Source organism: Phoenix dactylifera, chromosome 9, assembly GCF_051530095.1.
Source record: "Phoenix dactylifera cultivar Ajwa chromosome 9, Ajwa_hap1_PhDact_Kaust_v1.1, whole genome shotgun sequence".
Lineage (NCBI taxonomy): Eukaryota > Viridiplantae > Streptophyta > Magnoliopsida > Arecales > Arecaceae > Phoenix > Phoenix dactylifera.
The window spans coordinates 33,513,288-33,527,818 of record NC_143198.1 but is presented as its reverse complement, the minus strand read 5'-3'; the positions used below and the strand labels follow the sequence as shown (position 1 = coordinate 33,527,818).

At 39.3% G+C, this 14,531-nt stretch overlaps 1 protein-coding gene across 2 annotated transcripts; it reads left to right on the top strand.

The window, feature by feature from the left end:
• The first annotated feature begins 5,808 nt into the window (after positions 1–5,808).
• On the top strand, positions 5,809–14,147 carry LOC103721181 (potassium channel AKT1-like). Of its 2 annotated transcripts, none has more exons than XM_008811277.6 (11): positions 5,809–6,979; positions 7,595–7,960; positions 8,140–8,197; positions 8,281–8,598; positions 8,697–8,942; positions 9,047–9,145; positions 9,310–9,342; positions 9,451–9,636; positions 9,777–9,974; positions 10,071–10,146; positions 12,655–14,147. In XM_008811277.6, exons 1-11 carry the CDS (start codon positions 6,786–6,788, stop codon positions 13,569–13,571), a joined length of 2,691 nt encoding a protein of 896 aa, XP_008809499.2. In that variant the 5' UTR covers positions 5,809–6,785; the 3' UTR covers positions 13,572–14,147. The 2 variants fall into 2 exon arrangements, with proteins under 2 accessions (XP_008809499.2, XP_008809491.2); XM_008811269.6 differs by having other exon boundaries at positions 6,196–6,979; positions 9,448–9,636.
• The last annotated feature ends 384 nt before the right edge of the window (positions 14,148–14,531 follow it).

Below are 14,531 nucleotides of genomic sequence, written 5' to 3'. Positions count from 1 at the left end.
TCAAAGAATTCAAATAATATTTTTCAACTAGTTTTTTCTTACAAGGTTTTAAATTATAATAAAATGGTATTAGAGTGGATCCAATCCATTGCCCATGCAGACCAACTAGCCCTTTTGGATGAGGTACATGATTGTTACATTCCAAATCTCAGTTGATTTTTTTAAGAGTTTGTTTGGATGATTGAGTTGAAAATTCTATAAGATTAGTAGATTAGGCGAGTACAACGAATAAGATCATAAAATTACAAGCTGAGTTTGATATGTATTCATAAAACTCAAGAATAGCTATGGAGTGGGCAAGTCCGAGCCCCTAGGCAGAAAAAAGAGAATTGTTGAGTTTTTTTTTCTTTATGGGAGTCGAGCATGTCTATTCCAAAGCTAATTCTAGGTACTTATGAATATAGGCTTAGTTCAGCCGGCAATTCTATGATTTTGCTGATTGTACTGGCTCAATCAACAAATTCAGTAAAATTTTTAGTCCAATCAACCATTAGACCTCGAACAAGAAATTTGGGATTCAGATCTAATTTTTAGAAGCAGCTTCACCCTTGAATTTTGGGTTTTATGCGATTTATCATTCTTTTTTATTAGAAGTCGGAACGCGGGGACCCTAGACACCGGGCCTCGTAGAAGCCCGATGGTGATCGAGGCTCAGGAGCATGGGACAAGCAGGGCAGTGCGAAGAAACTCAAATGTCAAAGCCCCTCGTCCAAATGTGAAAAGATGGAAATGACTTTGAAAGTACGGAATATGGAATAAAAACTTCTTTTGTTGTATAAAATTAAGTCCTCCCTTAAATCCGCAGGAAGAAACGTCCAGGGGGTTGGTTTCAAAGATGGTGCAAGAGGAGGATGAGGGGGCTTTAGGTTTTTTTTTGTATTATTTATTTTTTTTTGGATAAAAGCAGCTACTCATCTCATATAGATCGAATGTGAGTACAGCTATCCCGATCACAGAAGGCTTTGGGCTCCGCTAGAATTCATCTTTCCCCAAAAAATGGATTCAATGGATGGACGACTTAAACCATTTAATAAACTGTCTCACAATTTGGTCCCATAACAAGGTTTAACTGCTTCTCTCTCTCTCTCTCTCTCTCTCTCTCTCTCTCTCTCTGACATTTTATGTGCAGATTTTATCTCCAATATTGAGCATCAACGTCTCGCCTCGCGAAGAAAGATGAAGCGCAGCTTGTGCCAAAAAAAAAAAAAATAAATAAGGATAAAGCATAGCACCTAAAATGATGAGCCCTAAAATGATGGCTGGTTATTATTGGGCCACCCAATTTGCTAGAAAGTGATTGCAAGCTCGAGGCAGAATTCAATGTAATGATGGGCTGCCCAGACACCTCGATGCAGGCCATCATGCCTGCCCGGGAAATGGGATGCATTGGCTTTAAAGGTTGCAACAATGAATGCCGGCTTTGGAAGACCGAATTTTGGGGCGCGCGAACATCTAGTGACTGACGTCCCGGAAGTCCTACAAACTGTGGGACACCCATGCCAAAGCCCGTCACTGCTCCAACTGCAACCAATCTCTCCGGCGCTTCACATGCATACAGTGGACGGTGTTTTCGAGTCGGTGCATCTTTATACATTTTTGAATAGCCATTTCATCGTCTATACAAAAAGGTCAATAGCTAGCTATTGCAGCTCTTCAAAAAAAAAAAAAAATCACATCCATCTTCAACATAAGTGATATAAAAGCTATGCAGTTAAGTGTTCCCTATATTTATTTCATAGCTTGAGGAACTAAAAAGAAAATAAAAGGTGGCCCAAGAATGGTGGTCCATGAATGGCCCTCACCGCCTAAATAATGGCCCTTCGTATCTAGATCTTAAATAGATATATAGGTAATATAAATATATCTTTTATTAAATAACAAAAAGAAAACAAACTTTGCTTACATTTTGACCTCCATTGACCAATTTTGTGGGCAGGGACAGAGTATCAAAGTTTACACGAGCTTAATTTATTTGAACAAAATTCTGGAATAGGAAACCTGCCCACCGAATCCAATGCAGCGACTTGGAGGTCATGTGATGTGATCGAAATACACCACCTTTTTGGATCCACGCAAGTATCGTGTGCAACTTGCACTTATTTTCCCCTTTTCTTTCCCCTTTTTTTTTGACCCTTTTGGAATTTGCGAGTGCTTCCGTGCCTTAATTATCTTCTTTTCACGTTTTAAAAAGGCTTCGTGGGTTTAGTGGGATCCAAACTAAAGACGTTCTTGATTGGAGCCGAGAGAACCATCGGAGCTGCGTTTAATTTGCTCTCTTGTGAGCCCTCTTTTCTTTCTTTGGGGCGGCCTCTGACTTCCTTTTCAAAGAATCCCGGTAAAATGACCTTTCTTGAAGGGATTCATCCTGGATCCTGTCCGCCATCGCATCGGACTTATAAGAGTTATGCTAACCAGACTCATGGTTACACGTGGACCGTCACTGCCGTTCAAAACTTTAAATCATGCATGATTCCTTTCTCAATGAATCATGACAAAGATTTGCTTAAAGAAAAAACATACAAAGGAAGGAAAAAAAAAAAATCAAAGCATGATAGGCGCAAGCCTAATGGGACTAGCGGAGGCCACTCTTTCCAGTGTTCTGGCATGAACTTGTAGTTGCACACACGATGAACTTTGATCCCTCACAAATCTAGTCTCCGGAAATTTTGAGAACTCTGTTAGAGATTCAGCCTATCTGCCTGATATGTAAATAACTCGTTTTGAACACTCTTAAGAACAAGTACTTTCGTTGTTCTACCTTATTTATTTTAGTTATCCGTTTCCTGCTTTGGCAATTCTGTTGTACTAATATTTAGGAGAATTATTATAAATTTAAATTGCATGCTTTATTTTTAAAATCCATACTTGGTAATAGAATATAATGATAGATGGCGTTGCCAGTGGACTTTGTTATTTTAGAGGGTGGACCATGGTGAGCAGAAAAAGGGTGATACCTCCTCAAATTTTTTAAAAAAAATGTTGAGTTTGTTATTTTAGAGAGTCTGAAATGAAATTTTCTTTTGATCTTTCTACAGAGAGAGAAAGAAAAAGTTATTGTTTAATCAAAAAAAGAGAGGAATAGATAGAACATGAGGAGTAATACAGTATCCTGAAAGTGAAAAAAATTGGAGAAGCAAAGATTGCATGCAGTGATGGTAAGACAGCTCTATAACCTTAACCTTAAGGTCTTGATCGAATTTATATGATTAAATATTTCCTCATGTTGAAAGCTTGTAATATACAGTATAATAGATTTTTTTTTCTTTTGACTGAAAGGGAGATGTTAACCACCCCGGCATAATAGAATATTTTATACACAAGGGAGGAGTTTGGTCCATGCAGAGCAAAGGTCATGAGCTATTTTCCTGAAAATGTTGGAAGAAACTCAAACAGGACGCTACTGAATATTGAAAGGATATTTCATCCATTTCATGATAGGCACAGCCTACTTACTAGGGAAAGGCTTGTTAGAGAGCTTAATAACTTGGTCCTTGTTGAATTGGTTGTGCCTATCATGAATGGTTGTTAGGACCGATCCTTATTAAATAGGTAGTCCTTATTAAAGCTCATACTCGTTTTTTAAAAAAAAAATGATGGAAGAAACTAAAAACAAGATGCATGTGAATATGGCAAGGACAGATCAATCATTTCACGATAGGCAGAACCTATTTAATAAGGACTAGCTGCAATATTGGGCGATGTCTTATTCTTTTTATCTAAAATTTACATATATGACTCAGAATACCAAAATTACTACAAGTGATATCAAGACGGAAAGATATATGTATATATATAAAAGAAGTCCAAGGAATAGGCTCTTCCAATTCAAGTACCATGGCATATTCTCAGAATTGTTGGAAGAAACCCAATCCAAACGTTACGGGGATTTATTTATATGGTAACCTGATCAAGTATCTGAAGGCGCCAAGCTATTGTTTTTGGTATATATGTCCACATTTACGAGGTTAGTTATGAATCTAGCTTGGAGGCGTATAAGGATAGAAAGACGGACACTGTTTGGATTTTTCTTTTTTTTTTTTGATGAAAAGGAGGCTAAAAAAAGCAGCCACCCGGCTTTTATTAAGGATGATAATATATTTACAAAAGGAGTGAGATCAGGTGATAAGTTACCCGGGCGGAGAAAGGATGAATGGAAGATGGAAGCATCTCAAGCATCATTTAACATCAAATGTGTAAAGCCGCGAGCAATCTCATCATTCTCCAAGAGGTTTCCAAGTCAAGCTCTACTTCCCTCATAGCCCCCAACCAGTTGAAGATTCTGTTTCACAAGCATCGAGGAACCAGCCGGGTTTGTTCAGATCTAGACATCAGGGAAGTGGAAGCCGGAGAGTATGGAAGTATGAGAAGCTATCCTCAAACACTGACTTGCCGAGAAGGCTCGGAGGAGTAGCGTCACAACTCGAACTCGACACCTAGATTCGAAACACGACATAGCTACATACTCTCTAAAGTACAGCTTTAGAGAATATGCTAGACTTAAAAATTTATCACAACTTAAATATACGTAAACCAAAAATAATCTCAATTGATAACATATAACAAATCTATTTAAATTACAAAATTTAATCATCTAATCAATATTAGTGATGCTCTATCTAATCATTTCTTCCACCCGTGATTTCAACCATAGCCATATACTATGCAACCTGCAACTTTGAAAAAGAAAAAGATGAAGAAGGTTGCAAGCTTTATAGCCTAGTAAATATCCGAAACTGCTATACCATAAGTAATAAAAAATAATTAATTAATAATGCAAGATGAATATTGTATCAACGGTCAGAAAAACTCATAAATATTGTGCACATAAATTCTTATTATCATCTTTTCAAGTAGCATATATACATATATATATATATATATATATATATATATATATATATATATATATATATTACTAATTGTTCAACTTATGTCATGTTATTTGTTTCTCATTAACTTGATTTTCAAGTTTCTTATTAATTTTTTTTTGTTTTGGACTAACCAAGATCATGACCTAGCTCGAAGCTGATACCATGCATAAGCTCGTGATGGCTTTATGACCCAACTCGAGGATGATCTTACGTGTAAGCCCGTGGTGGTTTCATGACCCAGCTCGAGGCTGATACGACACATAAGCTCGTGATGGCTTTATGACCCAACTCTAGGCTGATACCGTGCATAAATCCGTGGTGGCTTTATGACCCAGCTCAAGGCTGATACCACACATAAGTCCGTAGTAGCTATCCAACCCACGTTATAGCTCATGGTGGCTTCCCATGTATTAGCAAAAGTAGTCAAAACCATATCTCATCCGTCTGATTTGTCTGTTACTCTTGTCAAATCAATTATCATATATACAATAATTTTATCAATATAGCACCAAGTTATTTTGTATCAGTCACTCTCGCCATATTAATGAATCAATTATTCAGTAATTACCTAATTTTATAGTTCTAGTATTACCCGTATTCTCTACTCTCCTTTAATTGAAAATTAAGATAAAAGGTTGGGGCCTTACCTCAATTAAGAAATTAGAGTATAAGATTTTGTAGGGCTTCTTCTTGCCTGGATGACTATATCTATAAAATATAGATTTGTATAGAAAGATATACTAAGCCAGTTAGATGACGACCAATTATTTGAATCGGTTAGCACAACGTAACTCAATCCATCTAATAAAAATATTATGGGTTCAATGGTAGCTGACAACATTCGGGTGCATGACGGACAAAGTCGACTAGGTAGCAGGGTCTGATGATCCAGGTCGGTTCGCTTTGGCTATTCAAGCCAGTCAACTCATGAAACAAGAAATGCATCGCTCTATTTTCTACCCCTTGTAGAGCTAAGGGTTCAAAGTTTTGGGCCATCCAGGTAAGGAAGCGGAGAGATGATAGCAAGTCAGATTTCCAGCAGCGGAGCAAGGAATTCGGAGGAGCCAACAATGGCAGCTTCGGTTCAGCAGAAAAAGAATTCAGAATATAGCGATGGTCAGCTGCTGAGCACAGAAATGGACAACTTAGAATGAGTCTGGCACGCAGCTCATGCATAGACATCGACCTTTTCCAGTCTTGACAAGAAGAAGGTCAATTTCGGATCCTCTGCGGTCACTGATACCCGCCACGGCAAGAGTTGGAAAAAAAAGGGCAGCCGCACGTCTCTAAAATTATTGATGCGGCGACTATCCGCGAAGGTACGCCACTGCGGTGCAAAAGTACCGCCAGGATCCCCATTCAAATTTCACGCTTGTTTCGATCCTAGCCCATGACAATTCCCACCCGTAGCCGTAGCCGTAGCCGTAGCCGTAGCCGTAGGCGTCTTTCCTATCGCAGGTGAGCTGGGCCTGCCAGACGGAGAGACCGTTGCCTGCGTGCGCTCTCATCCCCTATAAAAGAAGCAAACCCCTCGAAACCGAGCGCCAGCGAGCCATGGCGGAATTTGGGAAGGACTTTTGCTAGGGTTTCCAAGCTCTTTCGAGCGATCTATTTCGTATAGCAGACGGGGAGAGAGAGAGAGAGGGGGGAGGAGTGGTGATGGGAAAAAAATCGGGAAAGAGGGATTACGAAGGGTGAGATCGAAGGGAGACTTCCTTTAGCGTCGGTGGCGGTGGTGGTTGGAAATAGATTTATTGTTCTTTAGGGTTTTCTCTTATAAATAATAATAAAGAAGACTTTTTTTTAATTATATATAAAAGAAACAAGGGAGACGGAGAGAGGGAGAGCGTTCAGAGAGACGCTGGAAACAGGGGATAGAAGAAGGGTCTGGACTGCGGAGGCGGAGAAGAAGAGATGGCGGCGAGGAGGAAGAAGGGGGTGTTCAATATGCCGGTGATGATGTGCGGACGGGAAGCGGAGACGGAGCTGTCGAGGGACGGGAGCCATTACAGCTTATCAAGCGGGATACTCCCCTCCCTTGGGGCCATGAGCAACCGGAGGGTCAAGCTCCGCAGGTTCATCGTATCCCCTTACGAGCGGAGATACAGGTTATTCTTTCTAATCCTCTTCTTGTTCTTGCCCTTTTGCTTCGCATCGTTCGAGAGAGATCATGGGCTTTTGCTTCGCTTAAATCTGTGGAAACTTGTTTGTTTCCGTACTTGGCCCCCCTGTTCTTGCTTGGGCTGTGGACATTTGGAAAGAGAAACGGGTGTTTTGATGAGATGTTTTTCTCTATCTTTTTCAAAGAACGGCGGAGTAGAAATTTTGGTTCAAAACCTTATTTGAATGGGTTTTTCACCAAAAGAAACTCTTTTGCATTTTTTGTCTCATCGAGTCGTTGATATTGCTAATTTCAAATATGTTAAATCGTTTTTTCTTGGGAGAATTTTTATGAATTAGAAACGTGCTGACATGGGTCTGCAAATAATAGAGAGCCAATAAATTTGATGATTTTTTCCTCCCTTCCCGTTTTCTTGTCTTTACTGTTAATGGATTTTAATTTTACTTGCGTTTTACCGAAGAACGAGCCATGCTAAGTGTAACGAGTTTTAATTTTTGGAAAGCAATAGAGAGGAAACCAAAGGAAGCTCGGGTACCAAGATGACATATTTTTGATGAAAAAGATATCATGCGAATGCTGATGTTAAAATTGGTTCATGCAGATCGTGGGAAACATTTCTGATCATTCTGGTCATATATTCTGCCTGGGTATCTCCGTTTGAATTCGGGTTCCTAGTGAAGGAAAACGGGGCTCTAGCTATGATTGATAATATTGTTAATGGGTTCTTTGCAATCGATATTATTTTGACCTTCTTTGTAGCCTTCATCGATAGAGCAACATATCTTCTCATAGATGATCCCAAGCAGATTGCTTGGAAGTACATGACCAGCTGGTTTGTTCTGGATGTTGTTTCCACCATCCCCACAGAACTTGCTCGGAAGATTCTGCCTCCAAAGGTTCGGTCGTATGGATTCTTCAACATGCTTCGGCTCTGGCGTCTCCGAAGAGTTAGTGCACTTTTTGCTCGGTATGATTGCATGAGCATTCTCTAGCGTTTCAATCCTTCATTTCAGGATATTTAAATTCTCTCTCTCTCCTTTTCATATTTCTGCTAAAAGGTGCCGAAGGATGCAGTTTCAACTCTCGTGGCAAACTTTTCATTTTTGTACAAATTTTTAAATTTATTTTTTAATATCAATTGTCCAGGTTGGAAAAAGATAGGAACTTTAACTACTTTTGGGTTCGATGCGTAAAGCTTATTTGTGTGAGTATCTTTACTTGAAAACTGGTCCTTTGCGGTAATTTCATAGAAATACCTCACTCATTCATCTCATAATGATCTTATAGGTGACTCTTTTTGCTGTCCATTGTGCTGGGTGCTTCTATTATCTTCTTGCTGCAAGATACCACAATCCCAGCAAGACATGGATAGGGGTTTATATGCCGGATTTCCATGAAAGAAGCTTGTGGGTCCGGTATGTAACCTCTATGTACTGGTCAATCACCACTCTAACAACTGTAGGGTATGGAGACTTGCATGCAGAAAATACGAGGGAGATGATCTTTGACATCTTTTATATGCTCTTCAACCTTGGACTAACAGCGTATTTGATTGGTAATATGACCAATTTAGTTGTTCATAGGACAGGCCGAACTAGAAAATATGTGAGCTCTTTTGACTTGTAGTGCAATCTTATCTTTATAAGCATGGAAGTGAATGTGATAAATGTTTTGTCTGCTTTGTGGTTGATGTGTTTCTTCAGAGGGATACAATTCAAGCTGCCACAGGTTTTGCGCAAAGAAACCAGCTCCCAGTTCGTCTGCAAGACCAGATGATCTCACATCTGAGTTTGAAGTTCAGGACAGACTCCGAAGGGCTTCAACAGCAGGAGACTCTCGATGCCCTTCCCAAAGCCATCCGATCCAGCATTTCGCACTATCTATTCTACAATCTTGTTCAGAAGGTTTACTTGTTTCGAGGAGTTTCCAATGATCTGCTTTTCCAGCTGGTACAGCAATACGAATGTTCTCTGACCTTTTTTAACTTTTCTTCCTTTAGTGCTACTTGAGCTATGCTCTCACCTGTGTGCCTTGTTTAACTAAATTTTTGGAGGTCTCTGAGATGAGAGCTGAATACTTTCCTCCAAGGGAGGATGTTATCTTGCAGAATGAAGCACCCACAGACTTCTACGTACTAGTGACTGGCACTGCTGTGAGTATAAAGTCTTTGTTCGTGAAGTAATTTTGGCACAACCTGTAACTACATCACATGAATTAGGATTTGCTTTACTTGTACACAACAAGTTTAAAGAACTTCTTCTGCATCTTTTAAACATCAATCATGTCTTGAGGCTGATGCCTTGAACTCCCGTGTAGGAACTGATAGATCACAAGAATGGAATTGAACAGGTAAATTTTTGATTGATTTAAACATTTGAGAGATAGGCTATAGTGGAATATTTCACATTAGAGATTTGTAGGCAGACAATTTGCTCAAAAGTACTGATCATTCAGCAGATTTTGCGGGTGGCCAGGGCAGGCGATCTTGTTGGAGAGATCGGAGTTCTTTGTTACAGGCCCCAACTATTCACAGTTCGAACTAAATCACTGTGCCAGCTATTACGTTTGAACCGTACTGCATTTCTTAGTACCGTTCAGTCAAATGTTGGAGATGGCACAACAATTATGAACAATCTACTTCAGGTTCATAAACTTGATAGCCTTATGTTGCATAAATAAATGTGTAAAATTCTGATATATTTTACACCATTCCCTTATTTTTATTATAAACAAGCCACCTGTTTTCGTGCTTTGCTCTCATATGTCGTTCTGTTTTTCTACAGTATCTGAAAGAGCAGGAGGAGGACCCTGTGATGGAAGGAGTCTTGAGAGAGATAGAGAACATGCTGACTTGGGGTCGACTGGACTTGCCTCTTACTCTATGTTTTGCAGTAATTAGAGGAGATGATTTACTTTTGCATCAGCTTCTGAGACGTGGTCTGGATCCAAATGAATCGGACAACAATGGGCACACGGCACTGGTCTGGAATCTGTATATCATGGCATCTGTAGTCCTTACTCCCATCTCAAATACATGAAAAAATTTGACTCCCTTCTTTTCTCTATTTGTTAACCAGCATATAGCAGCATCACAAGGAAGTGAGCATTGTATTCGTCTGCTGCTAGATTATGGGGCAAATCCCAACTGCAGAGGTATGCTAAAAATGTATCTATAATTTCACAAAATGCCCATAATAAGCTGAATCCATCTTGCTATATTTGAAGGTTCCTTTTATTCACTTTAGCTTACAGTTAACTATTTTACCTTACCAATAGGGTGTTAGTGGATCTATTAGCTGCCTCTTGACTACCTCATAGGCATGTACAGGCTCATTGCAGATTCCATTTTCCACGAAATTGTGTAGAATTAGATTAGTTACTCGCCACCACGAGACAAGCTACAAGATTTTTGAGTTGAGATTAAGGTCATTATCAGGTTGCCCTTATTCACTCTTGCTTATAGTCATCTATTTTACATTACCAAAAGGGGATTGTCAGATTCTATTAGCTTCCACATGACTACCTAATAGGCATATACGGATTTATTCTACCAAATTGTGCAGAATTTAGTTCTTTACTACCACCAGACAAGCTGCAGACTGTTGAATTGGAAATATTAATGCCATTATCATGGTTTCCCTTGTTCAATTTTGCTTACCGAAAGGGTATTATTAAATTCTGTTGGCTGCCACTTGACTATCTCATAGGCATATTTCCACCGAAGTGTAGAATTAAATTAGTTAATTTTCTTCATCTGACAAGCTGCAGACATTTGAATTTGAATCACTGTCAGATTTTCCCTGAACTAATTTTGATCTATTAAGATCTTACTTAGATCCTTTCTCTGTGTTGTCCATTTTCAAATATTTATTACTCCACAGAAGCACTATTCCTTATCTAGATCAGGAGCAAGACCGCATGCATCTATTGATTTATGAGTCTGGAATTGCCATAATATTTACATTTTATAATTTGTTTTAATGGCATCCTCATTTCGTTTTTGTCCTGGTTCCCCTCTTAAGTCTCTGAACAACAAAGTGATGCCCCTGTGTAGTTACACATGCTAACTTGACTTACTGTTTTAGCTGCTTCGCATCTATCATCTTAAACAGCCATGGCTCAATTCGGCTTTATGGCTCATGTGGCTATGAACTTTAAAGTGGTTTTGTTGTGAGACTTCATTGCTCAAATAGGTCTTTAAGCAGCTTAGCACCTTTGAATAATATTTGGACTTGTATTAGTTCGGATGCCCATGGAACCATCATATTTTTCTGATTTTCATCGTTTAATCATGTCAAATCAAATTACATAAAATATAATATGGAGAATTAGATGTAGCATGGAGCTCAGTGGTACATTTTGAGTATGGTGGTTATCATGGGGAACAAAATATAAATGTTTTCACGTGGGTCCAATATGCTGGTTTTTATACATAATCACAAGGATAAGCGATTCGGATATGGGCTTTAAGATTTCTTAAATGCCAATTTATCTACTTATCTCCATGATTTTCTGAGTTCTTGCTGTGGCTGGTTATTCATTTAGTGTAGTTCTTGTTGATGGCTATTACATGCAGAAAGGTAGCCCATGTATCGTATTAATGTCTAGAGTGTAAGATAACCACTTATACCGAAGCCTGACAATTTGCCTGATTTTTGCCACTGGTCACTACCATCACGCAAGGGTTATTTTATTGACATATTTATATCAAATTATTAATTATTATGCTAATATTACTGCTTAACTTTTAAAGAGGGGAGGACCTAAACTTACGTAGTACTATTATGGCTAGTTGTGTTGCAATTTGAATGCGGACAACATGATTTCATGTAAGTTCAATCTGTCTATTTGTTTAAATGGCTCCTGATCTGAATGACTTCTTGCATATGTATGATTGCTTGTTATTGATCAATGTTGCTCACATGATCAACTACTATAGGCAGAATGTTACTCACTACGTAATATTGTGCCATAGAGTGTAAAATATCTGCTTTTGGATAGTTCACTTGTATGGAAGCACAACTTGCTCTGCTTTTACCAATAATGGCTTCCATCATGCAGGTTTTTATGTATATTTAGCATCTATATGTACGTTTTTTTTGTGAGAGAGAGAACCTAAGCTTGTCATGGATGGAACCTAAGCTTGGAGACTGCTGTTTTTGGTATTCTTTAACGGATCGGTTGGCTAAATAAGGGTTCATTAAGCTGATCAAAACTAGACATCCTTCTCTTAAGAAAATGGTTGTTGGGATTCCCCATCTTTTCATCAAAAATAGAAACAACTAGATATTGTTAGTTTTACTTTATGAGACGACTTCCTGAGTTGTTTAATTTTCCCCTGTGATTCCTGATCATGTGGCTAAATTTAATCACATACTTATCCGTAGCAATGTTATTTGGAAAATTGATCTCCTGGATCTTTAGAATGTCATTCTCTTTCACAGGGAAGATATCGAATGCAAATACTGTTTTTCTGTTTATTTTTTCTATAATTTATTTTATGCATATTGGCATTGAACCTTTATATACAATCTGTCATCTTCGTGCTGAATGTTATGATCTGACACTGTCCTATCTAGCTAGCTATCTAATTTCAAGTCCATCTCTCCATTCTGTTCCATAGAGCGGTGCTAACGTATCATTATATTTTGATGTGCCCAGATTCTGAAGGAAGTGTTCCCCTATGGGAGGCTATACTTGGGAAGCATGATGCTGCGGTCAAACTGTTAAGAGATAATGGTGCAAATCTCTCAGCCGGTGACATGGGCCTGTTTGCTTGCATAGCCGCTGAGCAGAACAGCCTAGAGCTGCTTAAGGACGTCATTCGTTATGGGGGAGATGCAACATTGCCCAAGAAAGATGGGAATACTGCACTGCACCTTGCTGTTTGTGAAGGGAATCACCGAATAGTGGAGTTCTTACTTAAACAAGGAGCTAACATTGATAAGCCTAACTGTCATGGTTGGACTCCCAGGAATCTAGCGGAACAGCAGGGGCATGAAGAGATTCAGGCTCTCTTTGAAGCCAAGAAGGCATGCGAAAACACTTCTCCTATAAACAACTCCACACCAGTCTCTCGTCCCATTGGAAGAAGATTTAGGAGCGAGCCTGTAATTCCACATGTATCCCATGAAGGCGCACCTCTGTCTGGAGATGGGTCTTTGGAGGAAGGCCGCCACCCCAGGCGGAAGAGCAGCGACTTCCACAACTCGTTATTTGGGATCATGTCGGCTGCTAACCTCGAGAGGAAAACTGGACTTTTCTCATCTATTGGCCCTCCAAGGACCATGATGTCGTCAGGTGCTGCCCTGCATTACCCCCACACCTCGCAACTTCGGGTGACCATTAGCTGCCCAGAGAAAGGTGACATTACTGGCAAGCTTGTGCTTCTGCCATTATCACTAAAGGAACTCCTTGATATTGGTGCTAAGAAATTTGATTTCTTGCCCGCTAAAGTCCTTACAAAAGATGGTGCGGAGGTTGATGATGTAAAGGTTATAAGAGATGGTGATCATCTTGTTCTGGTCAGTGATGATTGGATGAGACAAAGGAATCCCCAAGAGGCGAGATATTCATGAGTTGATTTTTTTTTTTTTCCACCTTCATTGCCAGGCTTTGTTGTGGACCACCACCATGTGGTGCTGATGGTCAGGGGTATGGAGAACGTCCTTGTGGCTGGTCATCTCATCATTGGATCTTAGTTTTTTTTTTTTTTTTTTCGTATGAAGATGCAATTCAAGCATCAGGATTGGTAACGTTTTGAAAGGCGAAGCCACAAGCGCAGAGTGCGTTAGGTCCGGTCCGGTCCTCTTCTGGAGATAATATGTACGACTTGAGTGGAAAAGAGCAGACAAAGTTTTATGAGAGGGAGCAGATTGATGTAGCAGATAACAAGAGGATAAGCAAACTTGTTACAAATTACGAAGGCATCTTCTTCTTTCTCCTCCTCTTCTATGATTACCGCTAGTTGGCAGTCATGTTATGACATCTTCCAAGGCGCATCTATGGACATGATGAGGGTACGAAAAGCGAATGAAATGTGGTATAAGCACTGTAAAAGCACAGGTTGCTTCATTTTTTTTCTTGAGGAACCATGAACTTTGTTATAAAAAGGAAAAATGCTGGGTAAATGGTCCAAATTATTGGAAACAAAATTGATAAGCAAAATTTTTTTATATATTTATTTTGCGAGGGAAATAAGCAGAAGTACCATGCCAGTCCAGTATCTCTACGAATCGGATAGAGCCTGTTTGATTGTGAACAGACCTTAACACGTCCAATTCCTGATTAACAGCGCTCAAAAGGGAAAGAGAATAAGACAGTAAAAAAGAGCAATATCATGCACTAATAATAGTATAATAAAATTTTTAAAGCGTCCAACCATCTTTTCTGAGGCAATATACAACTGTACTGCTGTATCGTCTTAATCGATCAATTCTTCCATATTCATGATCCTCGTAATATCTAAGCAGTTCTTTAGATAAATAGTTTAGACTCTCGGCATTCTTCTACATTTTCCTCTTTCCCCATTTATCGAC